Source organism: Dendropsophus ebraccatus, chromosome 9 (genome assembly GCF_027789765.1).
Source record: "Dendropsophus ebraccatus isolate aDenEbr1 chromosome 9, aDenEbr1.pat, whole genome shotgun sequence".
Lineage (NCBI taxonomy): Eukaryota > Metazoa > Chordata > Amphibia > Anura > Hylidae > Dendropsophus > Dendropsophus ebraccatus.
The window spans coordinates 50,792,488-50,819,047 of record NC_091462.1 but is presented as its reverse complement, the minus strand read 5'-3'; the positions used below and the strand labels follow the sequence as shown (position 1 = coordinate 50,819,047).

Sequence of the window (26,560 nt, the reverse complement as noted above, 5' to 3'; positions counted from 1 at the left end):
GACAAATCTGCGGCAACTGTGTGATACCATCATGTCAATATGGACCAAAATCTCTGAGGAATGCTTCCAGCACCTTGTTGTATCTATGCCACGAAGAATTGAGGCAGTTCTGAAGGCAAAAGGGAGTCCAACCCCTTACTAGCATGGTGTACCTAATAAAGTGGCCGGTGAGTGTGTATATATATATATATATATATATATATATATATATAAAGTTCAGTTCCTGTGTATGCATTACAGGTTTATGAGAGGGTTTAAAAGATCTGGCATCCGCAGACCTGTGACTTTCCAAAAACCCCTGTATATTGGTGCAGCCCTGAATTGTGCCCCTGTATCCTGGTGCAGCCCTGTATTGTGCTCCTGTATCCTGGTGCAGCCCTGTACTGTGCCCCCTGACACTGGTGCAGCCCTGTACTGTGCCCCCTGTACACTGGTGCAGCCCTCTACTGTGTCCCCTGTATCCTGGTGCAGCCCTGTATCGTGCCCCTGTATCCTGGTGCAGCCCTGTATTGTGCCCATGTATCCTATTGCAGCCCTGTATTGTGCCCCTGTATCCTGGTGCAGCCCTGTATTGTGCCCATGTATCCTATTGCAGCCCTGTATTGTGCCCCTGTATCCTGGTGCAGCCCTGTATTGTGCTCCTGTATCCTGGTGCAGCCCTGTACTGTGCCCCCTGTATCCTGGTGCAGCCCTGTACTGTGCCCCCTGTATCCTGGTGCAGCCCTGTATTATGCCCCTGTAAACTGGTGCAGGCGCTGTATTGTGCCCCTGTACACTGGTGCAGCCCTGTATTGTGCCCCTGTACACTGGTGCAGCCCTGTATTGTGCCCCTGTACACTGTTGCAGCCCTGTATTGTGCCCCTGTACACTGTTGCAGCCCTGTATTGTGCCCCTGTACACTGGTGCAGCCCTGTATTGTGCCCCTGTACACTGGTGCAGCCCTGTATTGTGCTCCTGTATCCTGGTGCAGCCCTGTATTGTGCCCCTGTATCCTGGTGCAGCCCTGTATTGTGCTCCTGTACACTGGTGCAGCCCTGTATTGTGCTCCTGTATCCTGGTGCAGCCCTGTATTGTGCCCCTGTATCCTGGTGCAGCCCTGTATTGCGCTCATGTATCCTGGTGCAGCCCTGTATTGTGCCCCTGTATCCTGGTGCAGCCCTGTATTGTGCCCCTGTACACTGGTGCAGCCCTGTATTGCGCTCATGTATCCTGGTGCAGCCCTGTATTGTGCCCCTGTATCCTGGTGCAGCCCTGTATTGTGCTCCTGTATCCTGGTGCAGCCCTGTATTGTGCTCCTGTACACTGGTGCAGCCCTGTATTGTGCCCCTGTACACTGGTGCAGCCCTGTATTGTGCTCCTGTATCCTGGTGCAGCCCTGTATTGTGCTCCTGTACACTGGTGCAGCCCTGTATTGTGCTCCTGTATCCTGGTGCAGCCCTGTATTGTGCCCCTGTATCCTGGTGCAGCCCTGTATTGCGCTCATGTATCCTGGTGCAGCCCAGTATTGTGCCCATGTATCCTGGTGCAGCCCTGTACTGTGCCCCCTGTACACTGGTGCAGCCCTGTATTGTGCCCCTGTATCCTGGTGCAGCCCTGTATTGTGCCCCTGTATCCTGGTGCAGCCCTGTATTGTGCTCCTGTACACTGGTGCAGCCCTGTATTGTGCTCCTGTATCCCGGTGCAGCCCTGTATTGTGCCCCTGTATCCTGGTGCAGCCCTGTATTGTGCCCATGTATCCTGGTGCAGCCCTGTACTGTGCCCCCTGTACACTGGTGCAGCCCTGTATTGTGCCCCTGTATCCTGGTGCAGCATTGTATTGTGCCCCTGTATCCTGGTGCAGCCCTGTATTGTGCCCATGTATCCTGGTGCAGCCCTGTATTGTGCCCATGTATCCTGGTGCAGCCCTGTACTGTGCCCCCTGTACACTGGTGCAGCCCTGTATTGTGCCCCTGTATCCTGGTGCAGCATTGTATTGTGCCCCTGTATCCTGGTGCAGCCCTGTATTGTGCCCCCTGCACCCCCGTCCTTTCCCGCCATGCCCTTCTTGTCTCAGTGCCCAGTAAATAATCCCACGTCCAGAGTGCGCGCAGCACCGTCCCCGGCAGCTGTCACTTCAAGTAAACCTGTCTCCATTTCCCGGCCGCACTTTCCACACGGCTGACGCGTCTCCGCCGACATAAAATTAAATCCTTATAACGGAGAAAAAAACTCTAATAATTTCCTATCGCATCCCGATATAGGACTGTACCACCATGTTAGCGGGGAGGACGCATGAGTCTAGAAGTATGTGTGTGGAAAGTGCGGCTGTAGGCGGGATGACCAAGATGGCGTGTGTACTGGAGCCTCCGCTCCGGATGAGCGTGCTGTCTGTGAGTATGTCAGCGGGGTCAGGCCGCACCCAGCCCGGGCGGCGTGGGCACAGTGTGCGGTGGTGTGTGGGGACATGGCGGCGGCCTGCTGGGGGCAGCTTTGTGGTACGGTGGGCAGAGGCCTGTGGGCACCGGCTGCTAATACTGAAGTGTATGGGAGTGCTGAGTTCTGACAGGGCACCAGGCTCAACAAGCAGCACCTGACCCTGGCATCATGGCAAAGCGCCCGCACTGTGGCTGGTGCCAGTACTACAACTCCCAGCGAGTTTACACCCTGCTGAGAAGATTGAGGTTATCTGGCTGAGTGGCAGCCTGGTGCTGGGGCATGTCACCTGCAGGGGAGCCAGGCAGAAGTGTGGTGTACAGGGGCACACAGTGCTGCCACATCCCTGGCTGACCTGGAGCCTGGCACCATACCTGTGTGTGCAACACTATGGTTGTGGTATATAGGGGAAACATGGCACCACTACCATCTACTGCAGTATTTACCGTCAGGCGGCACTACACCTGGGGCAGAACTACAGCTGTGGGTGGTTATAGCTTAGGGGGCACGGATTATGTTTTATAAGGCACATGCAACAGTATACAGCATTGTGTGTGTGTAATTATAATATATTCCTTTAATTGACAAGCACGTTGAACCAGTTTGGCCATAGACATCAGATCAGGTGATTACTTATATTAGTCACTTGTAAGATAAGAGAAGACAAAAAAACCAAGAAAAATCTGTTGAAGTTTAGTTGTTCCCAGCAGAGAGGTGACAGCCTGAGCAGAGGGACATCACGTGTAATTTCCTGCCGCACAGGTTAGTGTAGAACAGTGTGTAGAAGAGTGTGAACAGGTGGCGACTATAATGCAACTCGTGCTGTAGGATTAAATCACGTGTGTACCTTTCGCTATGCTCTGTCATCCGCCATCTTTATTTTGCAGGTGTCTGTGACACTTTGTCCGCTCCGCTCTTCAGCCACCACCCTGCCTTCACCAGAATATTTGATAGCGGGCTTAGCTTTGGCGGCATGCGATTTTAATGCAATCAAGCTGTCAATCATTCTGGAGGAGTCGGGACGCATTGTCACAGACCCAGATCACACAGCATCGCTAAAGGTATGGATGGGATGCTCCTGTGATTGGCATCTGGAAACTGGCAGCATAATTATATGCATATAAGTGCTGTCAGTTTTCCGTCAGACTTGAAGAAGGCTTAGAATGTACTTTTGATAGACGAAACATACCTGTTTTTGTATATGCAACATGGTGCAATAAGAGACAATTTTTTTGCATGGAGACGATGCTGTACTTTGGATTTTGTGAAACAATTGTGGGCAGAACATACTGGATTGTGGACTGTGCATTTGACTATTTGGATCGCTGCTCTCCATTGTTCTTAAATAGAGTAACCTAATTATTATTTTTTTTTTACATTTTTTAAATGGTCATTATGACTTAAAAATAAAAACGAGTACCAGCCTGTTCTAGTGACTCTTCACTTTTAGGCAATGCCCTCTTAGCTAATCGCAGGTATAGTGGTGGACCTGCAGCGATACGCAATTCCTGCTGAGCCTATGTGTCACCAGTAACTGCTGAGCAACGAAGACCCCACTAAAGTTGGAATGGCAGCAATGGAATAGGGCACATTAGTATTACCTTTTGATCAATCTAAGTATTTTTTTTATTTTTCTTTCACTGGGCAACCTCTTTAAGATTTACAGGCTTTAACTAGAAATTAGCACAACTCCAGCATGGTCAGGTCCATCCGAACGCGGAAGTCTTGGTATTTGATTACCAACTGTTGAAGAAGTTGTATGCAGCCCCAAGGCTGACTGGAAAAGATGGATACAGTATGCTGTATCTATGTTTTCCAGGACTCCCTAGAGCTGCATCCAACTTTTTCAGTTACTGGTAATCAAATGCTGAGACCTCTGGGTTTGGACGGACCTGAGCATGCTGGAGTTGTGCTTATCTCTAGTTAAAGTATATGCTGTAAATGTTGAGATTTAGTTAGACTGTGAGCCATTCATAAGATGCTAAAGACGTCAGTAGAAAACAGCTCAGAAAGTAAGTTGCCATCAGATGTGGTGTTGCTCTGGCTGTGATTCATCCAGCTTTGGACTGGTTTGTGTGCAGCTAGATTTGTCTGAACAATGTGCTCAGACCTTGAGGCGCCATTGGACTGTTAGAAGCAGGATGGTCAATCATGGCAGGGCTTCCTTATGATTTTTCAGCACCATACTGACTACTAACAGGGTTTCCCAGGAATGCCAAAATGTGACACTTGTCCAACCTGAGCCCCAGATTTATCACCGATTGTTGAGCTAGCTATGGCAACCTACGATTGTGCACGATCTGTGGGCAAATGTGCTGCAGAATGCCATACAGAACCTGCACGCCTTTAAGCCAAACCGTATCTCAACCTGTACCCAGGCTAGAGGTGGCACTATAAACTTACCCTGTCCCCCAGGGTATTTCCCTCAGATGCCTTATTCTGTACTATATACACCTCTAGACGTATACCTTTAGTGCTAATGTATATGGGATAGTAATATAGAAAGCAATCTCATGTGTCTCATCGCAGCTTTTTATTAAGACAGTGGGTTAGTATGCCAGAGAAAAAAAGTCTAGAAAGCACTACACTGAACTCATCACATCCTATTGGGAATACATGTCACAGTACACAGACCTTCAGCTCCTATCTATCTCCGCTCAGACCTTGTGCAATAAGAACAAACTGCATCAAACACTGCATTGTTTAGTAACACACGCGGGGCTGTGCAGACAGGAGCCGTTGGCTCCCTTCCTGTCACAGTAACGTTATTTTGTAGAATAACTGTAATTACAGTATTCATTTCATTTCTAAAGCATCATTCTACCAAAGACTTTGGCAGCTGATATCCCTGATATCCCAGTCTACAGCTGGTTCTTGAGTTATAGGAACCAGAACCATACAGTATAGGGCCTCCTTGGTAGCATCCTGTGGGTTCCATGCATATTTTTATAATATCGAACTGCAATATAAGGCTAGGTTCACACTACTTTTTTGCAATCCGTTTTATGCAAAAAAAAAAAAAAAGCATGCATTAGTGTGCATCCTTTTTGAGCGTTTTTTTTCATTAACTGCTCTTATGCATCAGTTTTTCTTTTAGCATACACAAAAACGGATACTGGTTAGGGGTGTAGCTAGGATTGATGGAGCGCCATAGTCAAAAAACTATACAGTGCCCCATGGATCCTGTACAGACCTCTTCCCCCCAATGCTTACTTTGCCCACTGCATTCCCTTGGCGTTCCACCCTTCTCCCAGCTCACTGGCGCACAAGTGATGTCACAGTAGACAACTAGCTCTGACAGTTCTTAAATGCTTTTATAGTTTGGAATGTTGGTGACTGAGGAAATCCAGACAGACCTCTTTAGGCTAAGCCTATGGCCTTGTACACACTGAGGAAGCTCAAGGAAAGTTTCCTTGCTAAATGGTTTTTAGAAATCCTTCCTCCACTTTCTGCTAAAATGAAGCAGAAGTTATTCACAGAAATCTGAAGTCCTGGAGAAGTCTGACAAAGTCCTCGCAGATTCTGCCTGAAGAATTGACGTTGTTTCCAACAGCCTCCCGATCAGCACCAGAAATTTACTCGCTGAAATTGCTTTGGTTGGAAATCCCATTGAAATTAATGAGTGTCTGCCTGATATTACCCACTGTGGATATACACACTGATTATTTTGTAGTGAGATTGTAGTCGCAGCTGCTTCCCAAAGGAACATAGTGAATTCCATGTGATTTAGAGCGCTCCTATAAGCAGCAACTGTCTCTTTAAGGGTACAAAAACTTCATCCATCAGTGAGGGTCTCAGCACCTGGCCCCCACTGATCAAAACTTTAGGTACCCTTTATAAGTAAAACCAGAAATTATTATATCTCTAAAGTCTGCTTGTACCTCTTGGTAAAAGACCTGGCATTGTTACCATTATGGTATTTGGCATCAGCCAATCCAAGCCAGTGTTTTCACTGACCTTACTTTTCTGACATACGCCGCACTATAGTGCATGTGTGGAAGAAGTAGTGTTCTCTCTTTACCCCTATGTTTGTGACATAGTTTTATGACAAACCTAGAAGTGAAATGTAGTATTACAGGTCAGCTATGCAGCTTCATGGGTAGGTCTGGGCAGAGCAGAAGCTGCTCCTAGTAGTCACAACTAGGCTATATTCACTAGACTGATAAAACAACTGGAGGACCCCAGGGATGTATACTGGGACTATTATTGTTTAAATGGGTACTCAGGAGACCGAAAACATTTTTATTTTTGCCAATACTTGGCTATCATTGCTCACTCTGTTATTGTGTGCTTACACAGAGAGATTTATCTGACAGATTATTGAAGCCAAAGCCAGGAATGGATGTGAAAAGAGGAGAAATCTCAGTCTTTCCGTTATGACCTGTTCTCTGTTTCTAGTCTGTTTCTGGCTTTGGCTTCAGTTATCTGTCAGATAAATCTGTCTGTGTAAACACACCCTAGTTATTAGTTTACGCAGACAGATTATTTGACAGATTTTTGAAGCCAAAACCAGGAATGGATTTGAAAATAGGAGAAATCTCAGTCTTTCCTTTACGACCTGTTCTCTGTTCATAGTCTTTTCCTGGCTTTGGCTTAAAAAATGTCAGATAATCTGTCTGTGTAAACACACCATAAGTCGTTCTAGCACAGTGAGTGGCGATAGCAATCTGACACCCACAGCTCTGCAGACAGCCCCGCAGTTCCCAACATAAATGTTGGTGGCAGCAGAGGGGGTCGTGTTCCCCATCACCGGTTGACAGAAATGCATATGTAAATAACATAAACTATGCATTTATTTTAATTACGTTTTATTACAAGGTAATATAACTTTATTAAAGCAGTGCATAAGCAATGTATTTTTAGTCTCCAGAGTACCCTTTTAGGCTATGTTCACACAATGTATATTTTCGTAAAACCACGGCAGTCGGCCGTGATTTATACGAAAATATTCGTGCCATTGCTGCCTATGGGATCCTGGCCGGAGCGTATACACATATCATTTGCTCCGGCGGGGTCCCTAGTGGCGCCGCAAACAACTGACATGTCAGTTTTCTGCAGCCGCTATTCAGTGAATAGTGGCCGTAGAAAACCATGTCAGTGCACACTGTGGAGCGAGCGGCTCCGGTCGCTTGCTCCATAGTGTGCTGTGGCGAGTTCTGATGCGGGCGTTCAGAGATAAAAATATGTAATTGTCAGCTCACCGACCAAGAATTCTCTGGTGCCCCGGATTCGCATCTGGCAAATGCGTGGTACTGCAGTTCAGGAAAAGAAGTCGATAATCCAGCACTTGAAGCAGAGAAATTCTTTTTATTTTTCCAAATGCCAAATGTACAAACAGCACCTAAGTTCAGAGATGCACCCGCATCAGAACTCTGCGGCCATAAAGTTCATCAGGCCTGTACTGCAGTACTGGTCGGGATGATCTTTTCAGAGACTGGCCGCTCTGTGACCCGGCCGGCCTGTCTCTTACAGCGTGTGCACATGGCCTTAAGATGTATAAATGATGCAGAAGATGGACTTATTAGCACTTTATTTGTATTTTGTAGATAACACAACTAGTTGCTGTATACACAGTGCCTTTTGGAAAAAATAATGGTGTTTTATTTTTTTTTAGCTAAAACTAGAAGTGGATTCAAAAAGGATACAAAATATAAACAGAGGTCTTGTATTTCTCCTTTCTACTATTGGCTCAAAAAAAAAAAAGAAGTTTAAAACACAGTGCTGTGTGTGACACCTGTGTAAGGGTGCCTCCAGACACAGCTTTTTTTGTGGTGTTTTTCTTGCCTCTAGAAAAACTGCCAAAAATTATCTTGGATCTTTTTTTCTGGGGTTTTTGACTTTTGGTGTTAATAGCTTTTTTTGTGCATTTTTGAGGCAAACACAAGAAATTCTATTGAACTCTATGGGAGAGAATTACCAATTTAAGAAAAAAAACAAAAAAACTAAACAAAACACTGCACCGTGTTTTGGAAGACTGCCACAGAGCCAAGAGGGAGGGGGGGGGGGGGGCGCCAAATGAATATGGCATTTCATAAAATTCCATTGATTCACAGCTAACATCTTTCCTTATTGTTTTTTTTTTGTTTGTGTTTTTACTAAAATTTTATTCAGTGTCAAACCAGCCTAATACAGATACTAAATTGTGCCCATGTTAGAGCCCCTAAATGAGGCTCAGTGCTCACACTGCATTTTATGGCTTAAAAGTACACTTGTTGCTACCGCAATTGTGCCTCACATCTTCAGGCTCTTTTTCCTTCTCAGGAGCACTTCTGAGCCCTAAAGTTTTGCTTATTCTCTGGGCATTTCTTTCTCATATATATATATATATATATATATATATATATATATATATATATATATATATATATATATATATATATATATACCTATTGCTTTATTCGTTATTTGGATTGTTACAGTTGTGGGATAGATGTAGGTCATATGCTGGTACTTAATTTTTTTTTAATAAATCTGATATCTGCAAAGCAAGTTTTTCTTTTTCTTGAACTTTGAGGCACATTATATTGAACTATAGCTATTGATAATAGGTCACTTGGCTATTTATTCGGTCTCTGCGGGTCCTCCTCTTTTTCTCTATATAACAGAATGCTGCACCATCCATAGTGATGAGATTAGGAAAAACAAGTGGGGAAGGAGAATGTGAAAACTTAATTTATTACAGAGCTTGGCTTTACACTTCATTTTTTTTTCTTAAATTTGCTATTTTTGGGTACATTCATGTGTACTTAATCCGTTGTGGATTTAAAGCTGCGGATTTCAGCCATTTATTTGCACTCCTCAACATTGGATATGCAACACCAAGATGGAAAAGTTTTGGGATCCTGAAAATCACAGGATCGATAGACGTGTTAATGATATGCAAATGCTTAAAAATGGAAATGAAACATTGAAAACATCTTGATTTAGTCAGTATTGATTATGAATATCACTCGCAGAAATACAGGCATGTACACGTCTTGATGTCCAGTATCGCTGGGGTTATTGTTGGTTGTCTGAGTCATGTTCTACCACACTGAATGCACTTGGGCGCACAGATTATCAGGATCCGCTGCTGGTAGCTTTGCAACTGTCCCAGATGTACTTGATGGAAGATAACTTGGAGACAATGCAGACCATGGTAGCATGTATAGGGCATTCAGGCTTCTCACAAGCAACATGTGGACTGGCGACTCCTGGGACACTTCGGCAAAACGACCATACCACTTGTTCCATGACCAAATCAATATAACTGCTTTTAATGTAATGGTTATCATATAGTATGCCACCTCAATCCCAGGATTATAACTTGTGTGATGTTCTCTTGTGAAGGCCATCTCATGCCCTTGTACTGTCCAGACCAATCTTCTGCTCTTGTTGTGTCCGAAACAAAAGTGGGAATCCTTGAAGAAGATTGACCTTTATTGCCGTCTTGTTCTGCACAAGGATAGCCTTGAGAGCAGCGGTGGGAGGTCAATGGAACACGTGTAGCTGGACATCTGGCTTGTAGTGTGGTACAAGTGCCTTCTGTAGACTTTTTTTTTTTTTTTTTCAATGCTCTAAGCTTTTTGTGTAATGTTCAATTTCACTTGCAGTACAGAATGGATCACTACGCGTCATTGTTATAATGTGACAATGCCTCTTTGCACAGTTTGCATCTGTGTATTTCTTGCTGTCATTTCAGTTTACTGTTGCTCTCCCAACCAATGGGGCCTGCACCACTTTGAACAGTGCACATAGTCATCTGCTACAGTCATAAACCAAGGTCTTCAAGTTTGAAATTTTCTATACCTCTGTTTGTGGCAATAACTGGCACATTGAACAGGAGGCATTACACACACCGACCTGATCCGATTTCTGAGGTTTCATGTGGCTGAAAAAAAAGAAATTGACTTTGATCTGGCTTTAATACCATTGCATCCCCCTATATGTCACAGGTTGGAGCTTGATGCTTGAAAATTTGTCCATTTGCCGATCTCAACGACCCCCACTACTTCCTCTTTTTACATAACCTTACAACTCCGGGTCCTATTACACTGAGTGATTTTTAACAAATAACAACTAACGATAAACGATCACAAACGAGATTGTTTATCATTAACCTGAAATCGTTCATATTACACAGAACGATAATTGTTAATTACGATTGTTATTATGATCGTTATTGTGATTGCTTACTCATCCCAGATCCCAAAACAATGAACAATGTGCTATTACACTGAACGATTAGTGAACAAATGCGGAACTTGAGCAAATGAACATGGAATTACAGCAAACGATTATCGATAATTTTAGGTTCAGATCTAAATTAACGATATACGAACAATTTTTCAATCGTTCAATCAATTACACTGAACAATTATCGTTTAAATTTGAAGGATTTCTCGCACGATAATCGTCCCATGTAATAGGGCCCTCAGCCTTCTTGGTGCAGCAGTTTCAATGTTCAGGAGTATCTAGTGATTTATCTTCCCACATAGCAGAGAAAATGATCTTTATTCACTGGTAGATTACTTATTTTTTTTATTTTTACAGTCACGATGCTGCACCCCTTTCTGCCATTGAGGCTTGATTGACAGCCTGATAGTAGGACCTCTTGCTGCACCTCGGCTGTCGCTCTTGAAGCGATCATTATGGCTGTAACTAGAAAAAACTAAATAAAGATAATTTTCCCCTCTACAGGATCAATGCTGTTGTTCTGTCCCATTAGATTGTAAGTCCAGTCTAAGGCATGGACCCTTTAAAGAACCAGTGACCCTAGGTTACATTTAAATTAGCTGCATGGAATATGAATATATAAATACACAAATGGAAATGGGGCAGAGTAAAGTTCAAAGGAAAAAGTCAGTTTAGGACACCATTATATTTCATGATATCATTAAACTGTGTCCATTATATGGAAAGAAGGAAATTGGCTCTTGGTTTCCTATAAAGTAATGCTATCTGCCCCTCTCCATTAGAAAATTCTTTAATGTAATTTGTGGCGCTTCCATTCTTCCCTTTAGTCATTTGGCCCCATCTTGGCTTATTTTCCCTTACAATAAAATGTCTGTAATCTGCATTATTTACTTAAGGTTCTCATATTTCCCGTCCGCTTTTTGTGGTTCCTTCCATATTCCATTCCATATTTGTAACCACAGGACTGCAGAACTTCCTATGTACACTGTGTTGGTAGGAAGAGCAGCGCTCCTCCCTGCTACCTAAAACCTGAAAGACGGCCCCATGCCAAGAGTGCTGCTCTCCAGCTGTAGAGAGACTACAACCCCTAGCTTGCCCTTACTGCTGCTTCAGGGTCATAGGTTAGAGACCGCTGCTATAGAGTTTTGCAGCCGGTTTTATAGGTGACCTCTGTAAACATTAATAGAGAGTAACCAGAAAAGATAGGTAAATTGTAGATTTCCAGTAGTGTTGTTTACGTGACTTTTGGGATTTGCTTTGGCTTGATGGATTGGAGTACACAGCCTTAAGCACTAGTGGTTCTTTGGAAATATTTGAAATGGAGCTAACAACAAATAACAGAGCCTTTGAGGTTGTATTATTTAAGGAGGCGTCGTTTGTCACATGTATATATGCATCAGACAGTAGTTATTGGTTTTCCAATGAAGTGACTCCAGGCTGCCCATATACTACTAGCAGAGCTGCCCATAGCTGTTTGCTTTAGGGTGCGTTCACACCTACAGGATCAGCAGGGGATTTTCATGCTGCGAGTTTTCAGCGAAATCAGCTGCGGATCCTGTACTGTGAAGCAGTTCACAAAAAATTATTATTGGCCGCCTCGCTAGCCACTGGCGTGTATACTCACCGCAGCCAATCTGTGTCCCACGGCGCGGCTTCGTTACGATCCTCCGGCGCACGCTCACGTCAGCCCCTGCTGTGACTCCTCTTCCGTGTCCTGTAATTGAATGCCGGAAGTCATACGCTTCCATAGAGAATTCATTGAAGCGTGTGAATTCCGGCGTACAATCACAGGACACAGAAGAGGAGTCACTGCACAGGCTAACGTTAAGTGCGCGCCGGATTTGAACGGCACTGCGGGACCGAAACTAAGCCATGCCACGGGACACCAATCAGCGCCTAGCAGGGGGGGGGCGATAGTAATTTTTTATTAGCTGCTTCTTTAAAAATATCCAGATGCTATTGTTAGAGTATATTGAATTCTAAATATGTGTCTATTGGTTTCTGTCTGTGCTGTGAGTAATTGTTTTGTATTTGCTGTTTTTTTAGGAGGTTACAGCAAGCAGTCGACATTATGTGGACAGACTTTTTGATCCCGATCCACAAAAAGTTCTGCAGGGAGTTATGTAAGTATATCTCTTTTGACTAGTGTGTATATAAAGATATAGATAAATGCAACCCCTATTCTGATTCAGCAGCGTGCCGTCATGACATGAGATACAGTGCTGTATATTTGCTTCTACCTGTTTCCAGAAAAGTTTGTTTGCTTTCAGTCCTATGTTTAGCATCACTGTGTCTTTATACTTATTGTCTGATCTGTTTGCTCTATTATCTGTTCTTAAATCTACAGAGATATGAAAAATGCAGTTATTGGAAACAACAAGCAAAAAGCCAACCTAATAGTTTTGGGTGCAGTGCCAAGGTACAGACAGGTTTTGTTTTGTTTCTTTATTCATTATGCGCCCACACTACTTGGTTGTGTCAGTGGATATTTATTATTATGAGATAGTGTTGCTTCTAGGAAATAGGTGTGCAAGATCAGCCTAACAAGAAGGATTTCATTGTATTAATACAATCTCATGAGAATGCATTCCCATTGCAATCATAGATTTCACGTTAAGTTGGAAACTGCATGACACAAAGCTGTGCGAGTGTACCCTTACTATTGTTCCAGCACATGCAAATGATTGTAGTTGTTATCAAATTGTCAGAAAGCCCCTGCCAATCTCTAATTGCTTTTAATACAACTTTTTACATGACCTGATAAAAACAAGCCCTAAAAAGGTTTCAACCTGTAATAATTATTGATTATAATTGTTACTGCCACGGTGATCATAATGGTTTAAAACAGCTGGTGACAGCTCTAGTTTGATACATTCATATAATTTAATATCTCCTCATAGAGAAGTTAGTCATGAGCAAACTTGCCGAACACTCGACTTTGACTCCCGGCGGCTGAAGAAGCTGGATTCAGCCCTAGGAAGTTCTTTAAAACATGGAAGCAGCCAAAAGCTCTCCTGCTGCATCTTTCTTCTCCAGGCATCAGGGGTCAAAGGAGCATTTTGGTTTGTCCAGTTCGCTCTTCACTATTAGTGATCAGCATGTGCTGCAAAGTCATAGGGTATTAATTTACGGAAGGTAAGAGTGTTAAAAATATCCAGGCTTTTCATTGTGCATATAAAACAATTATTTCAATTATTTCCCCACGTGTCTGTGTCTGAGACTGATTTTAAAGAGAACCTAAAATGAAAACTTCTGATATGTCATAGAAACATCTTGGAAGCTTTGGTTTGTTGAGGGGGGGGGGGGGGGGGGGTTCGTTATGGCTTGCTAAGTAGCGGTACTTGACTAAGCATTGTGCTCTTTTTCTGCTTGTCATAAGCTGTGCATGGATTTATAGAATGTCCATTAATCCGTATATTCCTCGCACTGGTCTCCACACAGGGTCGAGCAGTAACAATCAGAAACAAATGGGCACCACCATCAGCTAATTCGTTTTAGCAGTCTCTGCCTGAGCAGTCTCAGTGATGGAAATGATGTATGGAAAGACAATGGACATTTTGTGAATCCAGAGACTGCTCTTGCTACTCTCCGGACACGATTAGAAACAATTAGAAACCAGCGGCCACATCGATCTGCTTGATCTGCTGCCTCTTTGTTTTAATAATCTTTAGGGTTCCAGGTGCCAAGATCTTAACGTGACCTGTTTTACACTCCCCTAGTAACTCCTCTAGTGATCCTTCTCGAAATGTATGAATATAATGACAACTAGATGTAGCAGTTCCCTTTCTCAAAGAGCTTTTTCCCCACACGGTCTGAGACTGTCTGAGTACTGATTGGACAGTGTCAAACAGAGCAGGGACATATTCTCGTCACGGTTGTCGGTTTATTCATAGTTTTCTTGGAATGGAATGTATTTACTGAAATATAAATGTCAAGAGTGCAGACAGGTCCTCTAAGTAAATAAAAAGCCAAATCACTTGTTAATTATTATGGGAAATTTGCCTTTTTATCGATCTATATGTTATTTGCTCATTACAATACTTTTCTGAAGTTTAACATCACAGTGTTCTTTGCCAGATTATTATATTTACTTCAGCAAGAGACTTCAAGCATAGAATTGAAGACAGAATGTGCTGTGGTCCTGGGCAGCTTGTCTATGGGCACAGAAAACAACGTGAAATCCCTGCTAGACTGTCACATAATCCCGGCCCTGCTGCAAGGTAGTGGTGACCTTACTGTGTGGCGCTCTGGCCTTGTGTGCTGTACTGACCTGCCAGGCATTTCTCATTCTGACAGACTCATTACTCTGCATTTTTAGGCCTACTGTCAGCAGACATCCGATTCATTGAAGCTTGTTTGCGATGCCTCCGTACAATTTTCACCAGCCCTGTCACCCCAGTGGAACTGTTGTATACAGTAAGAGTTTTCATTTTCACTCATAAACTAAGAGCATGGCTGAAGTGACCTTGTAGTAGTCAGCTGTAAAAATGCCTCAGTCGGAAGCATGAACTTTCCTAATAATTATAATAATAATTTTTATTTATATAGCGCCAACAGATTCCGCAGCACTTTACAATTCTGGGGGTACATACATTGACAAAAATCAGACATTACAGAGATCTACATATAATTATCCATACATGAGGAGCCTAATTCTTTGGCCCAGATTTATCAATGGCATCTACACTAAGAGTCTGTGTAAAGCATTGCTGTCATTTTCAGTAACTTTTGATATGCCATCAAATATGCCATCAAAGTTACTGATTGCATCCGGTATCACTTTTTCTGAGATACAGCCAGGGGTGTTTGTGGCAGTATGCCAGTGCCTTCCACTCCCCAGTTGGCCGGATATCCAGTTCTTTCTCTCCATGGTCTTTAATGAAGCAAAAGAGTTTAAGTTAATTGACAGCCGGGAAGACCGCCACACGCTACCGCGCATTCCCCCTAAGTGTTTTTTGGGGATCACAGCGAGTCTCAGAAGTGAGACCTGCTGCGATCAGTAACTTTTGACTTGTCCAATGACATGTCAAAAATAACTACAAATGACAGTAGTGCTTTAAAGGGAACCTGTCACTCCCTGTGCCGGGGTGAAGGCCGCTAGAGCCCCAGATACTTACCCCACCTCGCCAAGTCCTGTTCCTGGAGCAAGTCCCGAACCCATTTTGTGTGAGTTGCAGAGGGTGTCTGAAACGCATAGTAAGTGTCTTTTAGATGAAAATATGGCAAGATGTGCTGAATGTTGGTGCGTTTTATGCTAAGAACAGGCAGGTTTTAAATGTTTTGTTCAGGCACACTGAAAAGGCATACAGTGTCAGTACAAATATGTTACAGTGTACAGGTCACATGAGGTGCTTTCAGGATAAAGCAAGACTGCCCAATCCTCCGAAAAGTTGAGAGGGAAGATCCAAGAGTCTGATATGGTTAACAGAAGGCTGCTAGGACTTTATTTAACTAGGCCATGTTATATATCAAAATGAACAGTACATAGTAGTGGATACCGGTATAAATTCTATTTTATAATCTCAAACAAGATCTTAGTTCTATTTTAGCATCTGTTTCTATAGAGCTGTCTCTTAAAAGCATTTTTTAAATTATATTATGATATATAATAAGACAATATCTGGGGTATTAAGCTCCATTTGCATAAAAAGTTTACTGTTGTTCATTAACAGAGTTAAAGGCATATGTTTCCTCAGAGAATACCCTATTGTTTAAATCGAGTTTTTATGTTGAGCATTTACACTCCACTCAACGGCCACTTTATTAGGTACACCTGTCCAACTGCACGTTACCACTTAATTTCTAATCAGCCAATCACATGGCGGCAACTCAGTGCATTTAGGCATGTAGACATGGTCAAGACAATCTCCTGCAGTTCAAACCGAGCATCAGTATGGGGAAGAAAGGTGATTTGAGTGCCTTTGAACATGGCATGGTTGTTGGTGCCAGAAGGGCTGGTCTGAGTATTTCAGAAACTGCTGATCTACTGGGATTTTCACGCACAACCATCTCTAGGGTTTACAGAGAATGGTCCGAAAAAGAAAAAACATCCAGTGAGCGGCAGTTCTGTGGGCGGAAATGCCTTGTTGATGCCAGAGGTCAGAGGAGAATGGGCAGACTGGTTCGAGCTGATAGAAAGGCAACAGTGACTCAAATAGCCAACCGTTACAACCAAGATAGGCAGAAGAGCATCTCTGAACGCACAGTACGTCGAACTTTGAGGCAGATGGGCTACAGCAGCAGAAGACCACACCGGGTTCCACTCCTTTCAGCTAAGAACAGGAAACTGAGGCTACAATTTGCACAAGCTCATCGAAATTGGACAGTAGAAGATTGGAAAAATGTTGCCTGGTCTGATGAGTCTCGATTTCTGCTGCGACATTCGGATGGTAGGGTCAGAATTTGGCGTCAACAACATGAAAGCATGGATCCATCCTGCCTTGTATCAACGGTTCAGGCTGGTGGTGGTGGTGTCATGGTGTGGGGAATATTTTCTTGGCACTCTTTGGGCCCCTTGGTACCAATTGAGCATCGTTGCAATGCCACAGCCTACCTGAGTATTGTTGCTGACCATGTCCATCCCTTTATGACCACAATGTACCCAACATCTGATGGCTACTTTCAGCAGGATAATGCGCCATGTCATAAAGCTAGAATCATCTCAGACTGGTTTCTTGAACATGACAATGAGTTCACTGTACTCAAATGGCCTCCACAGTCACCAGATCTCAATCCAATAGAGCATCTTTGGGATGTGGTGGAATGGGAGATTCGCATCATGGATGTGCAGCCGACAAATCTGCGGCAACTGTGTGATGCCATCATGTCAATATGGACCAAAATCTCTGAGGAATGCTTCTAGCACCTTGTTGAATCTATGCCACGAAGAATTGAGGCAGTTCTGAAGGCAAAAAGGGGTCCAACCCGTTACTAGCATGGTGTACCTAATAAAGTGGCCGGTGAGTGTATATTTAGGTGAAAATTAAAAATTTTTGGTGATTTATCAGTTTTAGGCTGCATTCACACTACGTATATTTCAGTCAGTATTGCAACCAAAACCAGGAGTGGATTAAAAACACAGAAAGGATCTGTTTACACAATGTTGAAATTGAGTGGATGGCCGCCATATAACAGTAAATAACTGCCATTATTTCAATATAACAGCCGTTGTTCTAAAATAACAGCAAATATTTGCCGTTAAAGGGGTAGTCCACCCAAAAAATTTTTCTTTCAAATCAACTGGTGCCATAAAGTGCCAGAGATTTGTAATTCACTTCTATTAAAAAAATCTTAAGTCTTCCAGTACTTATCAGCTGCTGTGTGTCCAGCAGGAAGTGGTGTTTTCTTTCCTGTCTGACCCAGTGCTCTTTGTTGCCTCCTCTGTCCATGTCAGGAATTGTCCAAAGCAGCAGCAAATCCCCATAGAAAACCTCCCCTGCTCTCCAGACTGGAAATAATACAACTTCCTGTTGGGCATACAGCAGCTGATAAGTACTGGAAGACTTAAGATTTTTTAATAGAAGTGAATTACAAATCTCTGGCACTTTATGGCACCAGTTGATTTGAAAGAAATTTTTTTTGGGTGGACTACCCCTTTAAATGCCGGCCATCCACTCCATTTCAACATTGTGTGAACAGATCCTTTCTGTGTTTTTAATCCACTCCTGGTTTTGGTTGCAATACTGACTGAAATATACGTAGTGTGAACGCAGCCTTATGGTCTATAATTTTAAATAATCTGGAAAGTTTGCAGCTTTCATTCTGACTAGTAAACCTAATAATAAATTATTTGCTGTTCTCTAGAGAAAACTTTTCAGCATTCTCCTCAAACCTACAGACAGGAGTACATTAAAAGATGACGCCTATGTATAGGTATTATAGGATCACAATAGTCATGGCCCTGTCTGCTCATTGGCCTCTGTGCAGGCCAAAGAGTATGCCTAGAAAATGCTTCTATAAAAGTTATTGAATCCCCTCCAGTCTATTTTTCCATTTGTCCCTATCGCTGTTGTAAGGCATATCTCTAAATGCTTTTAAACTGAGCAGAAAAGGAGCTCGGGCAATATAATATGCAGAAAATGAAATGGAAAAAAGTTACAGCTAGAAAATACAAACCAGTTAGGTGAAAAGAATAGGAGGAAATCTATCGTTGGTGCCTCAGACACGGTCCCAGCAAACATTGTGCTTGTTCACAAATGTGTGACTATAGGGTCTGTGCCTGGCTCACCAGGTGGGCTAATAGGGGGACACAGTGCTGGATTTACTATAGGTTACCCCTGCACGTAGTTGCAAATGGTAGCAAAGATCTACACCAGTAAGGGGAACATGCGCAACACCTCCCTTCCTAAGTTTCATTATCTGGCTGTGACCAATGAAAATTTTCCAATGAAGAGTTTTCAGTTTCTTACTTGTCTTTTAACCTGTAGCGAAGGGATGTGTGTGTGTGTGTGTGTGTGTGTGTGTGTGTGTGTGTGTGTGTGGTAAACAGGGATGAGCTTCTGCAACAGGCGCTGCCACATCCCTATGATTCATGCTCATGCGGATCTGATTGACTTATACATTGTTTAGGTTAAACCTAATAAAGGTAAATCTCTATAAATGCAAATAGGTGAAAGGCAATGGGACAAAATTCTTCAAAGGTCTGGCATAGCACTGCTGAACACTGCCAACGGCACTGAATAGCATTATGCTGGACGTTTTAAGAATTCAGCTGCCTTAAACTTTATTATAAAGCTTACTTAAAGCGTAACTGTCATATTTTTTTTTTATTGCAGAAATCAGTAGCAATTTCCCAGCCTCCCCCCCTGACTTCTTATCTGTGCATTATCAGGCAAACACGTCTTTATTACAGAGAAGCCAGTGAAGACGGGCTCTGCTCTCTCCATTCTATCCTTATGGAGGGGGGAGGGGCCCAGGGAGATGAGGGAGCAGGAAGAGGTGACATGAGGGTCAGCTGTTTGTAGACTGTCTGGGCACCTAAACCGCAGGATTCTGGGGTCAGAAAGGTCATTGCTTATCTATGAACTTACTAAGAGAAGATTGCAGGCTGTTGTGCTTTGCAAGACTGCTCCGTGCTCAGTCACTCCTAACAGCCCCTCCCCTCTCCATAGCCACATAATGGAGACAGAAATCCTGCTTCTTCTGAAGTGAGGGGGGGAGACTGGGAGATTGCTTTTTCAGTCCAGAAGGAAACTCTTTTGGTATATATAACCTATTACAGAGTTTCTTAAAATCGCTTGTACTATTGATATTTAATGTTTTCAAAAAAATGACCCTGAAATGACAGTTACGCTTTAATCCACAAGTCTGTGGATTGTGCAGAATCATTTTGTTTTTATTATTTGTTGATGGTCCAATGAAGACCCAGACGACATTTTCAATGATTGTTTCTTCATTTGTATTCTTTATCCTAATATTCACCAGTGTGTGTGTTTCCCTTGCTTTCCTAGGATGCCACTGTAATCCCACACCTTATGATGTTGCTCAGCAGATCTCTGCACTCACAGGAATACATCTGCCAGATCTTCGCTCACTGCTGCAAAGTAATTCCCCCTTTCAGTCTTAATATTTTTAGATTGCCATTGAAATACGTCATAGATTACAATAAATTGCTCAGGAATTGCACTGGTTGAATGCCTCCTTTGTTTGTTGCAGGCCCCAGATCATCAAACAATCTTGTTTAATCATGGTGTGGTCCAAAATATTGCACATTTGCTGACGTCTGTCTCATATAAAGTAAGTGAATAGATTTTAATCATTGTATTTTTATATACTAGTAGTGATTATTTAAATAGCAGTGATGTGCTTAAAGTGACACTGTCACCCCCTTTGTGCATTCTGACATCTCTACACAGGTGTAAAGGATAAATTTAGCGGTTTTCATACCTTATTTTATATCATACGTCATGGTGCTTGTTCAAGTAAAAAGTGTCCTTTTATCAACTGCAGATTGTATTAAGTGGGCGTGACCTCGCGGCATTAGCGCCACTTAGCCCCGCCCACAACACCACAGTTGGCCTCGACGGCCATTGGAACAGGCTGGCCGAAAGGTCTAGACCACACCCCCTTTACATCAGCCAACCAATGCCGTTGTGGGCGGGGCTAAGTGGTGCTAATGCCGCGAGGCCACGCCCACTTAATACAATCTGCAGTTGATAAAAGGACACTTTTTACTTGAACAAGCACCATGACGTATGATATAAAATAAGGTATGAAAACCGCTAAATTTACCCTTTACACCTGTGTAGAAATGTCAGAATGCACATAGGGGGTGACAGTGTCACTTTAAATCGACTCTGTACTCACAATCTGAAACACCCCCCCCCCCCCCCCCCCTCCCAAACTGCTTATACCTTTGGATAGCTGATTTTAATTCAATCCTCATCATGAGGAATGCCCTGGTCAGCATTTTTCCAATTTATCACCTGTCTGACTGCACAGGTGCTGGATCGTTAAGGCACCTGTGCAGTGTTCACACAAGTGATGAATAGGAGAAAATACTGCCAAGGGTATTCCTAATGATAAGGAGGGTGGGGAGGAGGGATGGAGAGGCGGTGCAAGGCTTTGGCACAGACACTCTAGGCCACGCCAATTTGACACAGGGCTACAAGTTTAAAAGTTGTTTTTAAGGACAATAACTGCATCACCAGCCGAACGGACCCGAGGACAGATCTTGCATTAAAAGCAGCTATCTGAAGGTAGATGGGGTTTGGGGGGGGGGGGGCAGAATGTGGGTACAGAGTCACTTTAACTTGTATGAAGAAATGTGTTCAGAATGTTGGGTTAAACAGTCCCTTTGCTTAATTAACAACTCTCAGATCGGTGTCAGGCACATGCGATGAAGCAGATGACACAAACAATATAGTGGTGCCTTGGATTACGTGTTCCGGGACAGTGCTTGTAATCCAAATCACTCTTAAAGCTAAGCAAATTTTCCCTTAAGAAATAATTGAAATAAAGAAAATTGGTTCCTCACCCCAAAAATAATTTTTTTTTTATTCTGAATAACATGTAAATGAAACAAACATTTAGAAACAGCTGAATACTGTATGTCATATTATAAGTTACTATACAGTAATGGAGAGGATTGGAAACACAAGGGCTGGCAGAGACTGTAGGGGGCATGAAGGAATGAGTAGGACATATGTGGGCATATAAATGCATCACTCTCTAACCGGGGAGAGAGGGGTTACAGCTAGGGAGAGATTACCTCCACAGTCCTGTCCCCTAATGCAAGCCCCAGTCTGAAGTGGATCTGCTATGCTTTGGAAGGTGAGGTATACTTCCTGGGTAAGAGTACAGGGCTGTAGACCCAGTTATGCAGACCATGCCCCTCCGTCACTCCTGATCCCACCCAGTACAGGGAGCTCTTAAACCAAAGCAATGCTCTTAAACCAAGTCACAATTTTGAAAAACTGTGAGCTCTTCTTGCAAAATGCTCTCAATCCAAGTTTCTCTTAAACCAAGGTACAACTATATATATATAGATAGATAGATAGATAGATAGATGTGTGTGTATATATATGTGTGTGTGTGTATATATATATATATATATATATATATATATATATATATATATATAATCTGTCTCACAAAATTAGACATGGCAGATGTTATCCAGACAGAAAGGTATATGAACTATATAGTCAATGAGAAATTACATTATGTTGAGTACAATTCACATTTTAATCAATTTCTTTGTTTCATCCTAGGTACGCATGCAAGCATTAAAGTGTTTTTCAGTTTTAGCATTTGACAATCCCCAGGTATCAATGACTCTTGTAAATGGTAAGTGTTTGTAGTTCCCATTTTATTGGCAACATTGCACTGGCTTTCATTGCAGCTTGCTTAGGGCTTTAATTTCTCTGTAAGTTTGTAATTCTGCATAATTGGATGTGGACTAGGAAACGTATTAAATGATCCTGTTATATTGTCTCCCAGCCCACTCTCACATATCTAGAGAGTTACATTTATAGTTCATACCACATATTGTGCCTCTGTCACAGGTATCCATCAGCATCCTGACATCCTAACATCCCTTTTACATTGGCTGCTGGGACAATAATAATATTGAGCGCTTATCTCGATGATTGGTGCTTGTCTAATAAGCTTTCACCCGGCTCAATGGGTCATATGCTGGGCCACATGAATCGCTGGATTGTGTGCTCAACCATTTAACTTTTAACATTATCAGCTGTACATCATTCATTTATACAGGGCGATGTGCTGCCAACCACAATGATTTAAGTGGTTGCTCAAAAGAATCGATCAGCTGGCGAACAAGCTGTTTCTTCATCGGCTAATTGCTGGCTCTTTTACATGGGTCAGTTAGTGTGAACAAGCAAAATGGCCGATAAAAAAAAATTTACTGCTCAAATATAAAAAATTTAAGAAAAAATTCTGGCTCCATATAACATTTCTAAGACTGACAGTAAACCATTGTTTTCATGAATAACAACTCCTACTGTTTGTGTTTTTGTAGTATTGGTTGATGGGGAACTGTTGCCACAGATATTTGTGAAGATGTTACAGCGCGACAAACCTATTGAGATGCAACTAACAGCTGCAAAATGGTAATAATGGTAGACGTGTTATTTTTCAGTGTGTGTAAAGAAAGTTTACACACTGCCAAACTGTGTCAAACTGTAAATCCCAGTGGAAAACATAATAATGCACTGGAATACTGGAATTGGGCTTCAGATTCCACTTCCCAATAGGCCTGATGTCATTGATGCAAGATCCTTCACTGACTTTTGTAGAATCGTCATTATCAATGTGATCTCCAGGTGATCCTGACCTGAAGACGTACCAATTTGGTGCAGTTGTTGCAGGATTTCCTCAACAAATTACAGTACAAGTTAAACTTCATGCTTTAAACTTCACGCTTGGCTTTTGTAACCATGCAAAGTTATTGAGAGTAAAACTGATGAACTTTTCTATGTATCCAAGCCTTTTTTTTAATATAATAATTATTGTTAAAGCTGATTGGAAGAAAGAATCCCAAGTTTTCCTTGAGAAGCATGTCATAAAGACATGTGGAGCCTTAGAAATTTCTGACCTGCGGATATGTCCCTATCTTTTTCAGCTTAACGTACATGTGTAGAGCTGGCTCTATAAGAACAGATGACAACTGTATTGTGTTAAAAGTAAGTAATGTAACCTACAGACTTTTTGTTGCCTTATTGGTTAGGATACAATTGATAGAATGTTCTGCATGTATTTAAAGGGAACCTGTCACCAAGACAATGCTATCTGATATATTACCATCGTGTTATAGAGCAGGAAGAACTGAGCAAATTGATATACAGTGGTGCCTTGGATTACGAGCATAATTCGTTCCGGGACTGTGCTTGTAATCCAAATCCACTCTTAAACCAAAGCAAATTTTCCTATAGGAAATTATAGAAATGCAGACAATTGGTTCCGTACCCCAAAAATAATGATTTATTATTCTGAATAACGTGAAACAGATGAAACAAACATTCAAAAACAGCAGAATATGTGATATTATAAGTTACTGTACAGTAATGGAGAGTATGGGAAACACAAGGGCTGACAGAGACTGCAGGGAGCATGAAGACATGAGCAGGGCAGATGTGAGCACAGTATAGCAGCACTTTCTGTCCGGGGAGAGAGGGGTTACAGCTATAAAGAGATTACCTCCACAGTCCTGTCCCTTGATGTAAGCCCCAGCTTGAAGTGGATCTGCTATGATTTGGAAGGTGAGGGAGACTTCCTGGGTCACAGTACAGGGCTGTAGACCAAGCTATGCAGATTATGACCCTCTTCCACTTGCGCTCCCACTCAGTACAGGGAGCTCTTAAACCAAAGCAATGCTCTTAAACAAAGTCACAATTTAAAAAAAAACGTGAGCTCTTAAACCAAGTTACTTTTAAACCAAGTTACTCTTAAACCAAGGTACCACTGTATATCTTTGTGGTAAAGGATGCAATATAACTTTGAAATCCCTGTTTATTTGGTTTTAAGGAGTGCAATTGCTGGTGTCACAATGGACTGAACTCTTTAGCATGGAAACATAAGAGATTTATATCTATAAATTACAAGTTACACTAAATCTTTAACCATAAACATATATCAATCTGATCAGCTTCTTCTGCTCTACAGCATTATGCTGATAGCTTAGGTAGCATTTTTATGGTGACAGGTTCCCTTTTAAAAAGAAAATTAACAAAGTAGCAGTGAAGTGAGTGTGCCCTGCCTTGCCCTGTCCCCTTGATACTAAAACAATGTTACAGGAATTTTTTTAAGTTCCATACAGAGACTAGCATGTGCGTGCTGCACCAGGCTAAGGATGATGTTTTGTAGTGTAAGGCATGTTTGTTGGGTTATCTTGGACGTTCTAGCTAGGTGATTTATTGCTCATGGCTAATGCATTAAACTGCATTTAAGTGAATAAATTGAATGTTATGTAAATTAAATCTTACAAAATCTTGCAGACTCTTCCCTGTTTGGTACGAATGTGCAACAAAGAACGCCTTCTGGAGGAGAGAGTGGAAGGAGCCGAAACCCTAGCTTATCTTATTGAGCCTGATGTGGAACTGCAACGGATTGCAAGCATTACAGACCATCTAATCTCCATGCTGGCTGACTACTTCAAGTACCCCAGCTCAGTTAGTGCCATCACCGATATTAAGAGGGTGTGTATAGTCCTTGTTTTCAGATGCTATATCTGCACTATGTGAACATCTGTATTTATTTTTTATTGTTAGTGTGTATCAGTAGCCCTTTTTAGGCTTTATACACAGAGGACTAGGATAACCCCTTATCATGTCCTCTTTTAGGGTATTTGAAAGTCATAGAGACAAGTGGCCCTCACCCTGTTAGAGCAGAAACTTGCTGCAAACAGCATCTCACATGTTGGATGACTTAGTGCAATAATGTATTATCACATTCATATGTACGGATGCAGTGTATCACAACATTTATTCTTCAATAATTTTTGCAGAAAAAATATGCTTAATGCAGTCAGACAAAGCTTCCCTTAATGGTTAAGACTGGGTTCATGTGCAGTATTTTGGTCAATATTTGGTCCCCGTATTGGAACCCATTTTGGTCAGGTATTTTAGCCAAAGTCAGGTGAGGAACCAACACATGCTTTGGACCTTTTCCTGTTTTTGGCCAAAGATAATGACCTAAATGAGGACCATAATGTATATGTGAACTCATGTGATCTACATGCCTCACTGCTAATCTTCAGGAGTTACTTCTGATCGATTTGCAGCTATTGGCTGATCACTAGAGCAAGTCCTTATTGTCTGGGTGGAACAACCCCTTTTATGCATATGCCTATTAAATTTTTCATGTCGCCTATTTGAAAAGAAAACAAAAACCAGTTTTACGGTGGCTATTGAGCATTATAATAAGATGACACCTACTGTTTTGTACAGACCACTTCTCATCAGTTGTCTCACTGACAGGATTACTGTGAAAGGTGACACCTAAAATGTGTCCATCCTTACCTTTTTAGTTTAGTTAAGAATTCCAAATTTCTCATGAGACCTATTCAGCACAGTCTCACAACAAGGCTTCATTTACACATCAATCACTGGGTGTCCACCCCTACAGTACTTTAGAGAAACAGAACATTTACGTCTTGTATCTGGTCATTTCACACCATTCTTTTAGGAAATGTTGAGTGTAGTGATGAATTGAGAAAGAACACATCTGTATATAACCCACCATTTACAATAACTGATGTCACAGGTCTCCTCCTCCCGCTCTCTGTACACAGATACAGACTTTTGCATAAGTCACAGAGCATGCTTAAAAAACTTTGACATGGAAATCAATGAGACATCTGTAAACTACTAGCTACTATGATCTATGTGGCTGCTGTAAAGCACATCTCTAAATGCTGTTAGCAGTTCAGGCAAGACGGCTTTCCCTGTAATCATGTACAGAAAATAGAATAAACAAATATATGAACAGAAAATGAAAACAGATTGGCAGCAAA

At 42.3% G+C, this 26,560-nt stretch overlaps 1 protein-coding gene across 3 annotated transcripts in view; it reads left to right on the top strand.

Moving 5' to 3' along the window:
- The first annotated feature begins 2,283 nt into the window (after positions 1-2,283).
- Positions 2,284-26,560, top strand: part of ARMC8 (armadillo repeat containing 8) — a 63,503-nt gene continuing 39,226 nt past the window's right edge. For 2 of the 3 annotated variants that reach the window (XM_069983265.1, XM_069983264.1), the window contains exons 1-11: positions 2,284-2,369; positions 12,634-12,710; positions 12,935-13,006; positions 14,665-14,807; positions 14,906-15,003; positions 20,037-20,129; positions 20,242-20,322; positions 22,299-22,374; positions 23,069-23,159; positions 23,672-23,732; positions 25,044-25,244. In XM_069983265.1, coding sequence (XP_069839366.1) covers positions 2,286-2,369; positions 12,634-12,710; positions 12,935-13,006; positions 14,665-14,807; positions 14,906-15,003; positions 20,037-20,129; positions 20,242-20,322; positions 22,299-22,374; positions 23,069-23,159; positions 23,672-23,732; positions 25,044-25,244 — 1,077 coding nt within the window. In that variant the 5' untranslated portion in view covers positions 2,284-2,285. Of the gene's footprint in view, positions 2,370-2,451; positions 2,475-12,633; positions 12,711-12,934; positions 13,007-14,664; positions 14,808-14,905; positions 15,004-20,036; positions 20,130-20,241; positions 20,323-22,298; positions 22,375-23,068; positions 23,160-23,671; positions 23,733-25,043; positions 25,245-26,560 lie in introns of those variants that run through there. The other variant, XM_069983266.1, reaches the window with a different exon arrangement.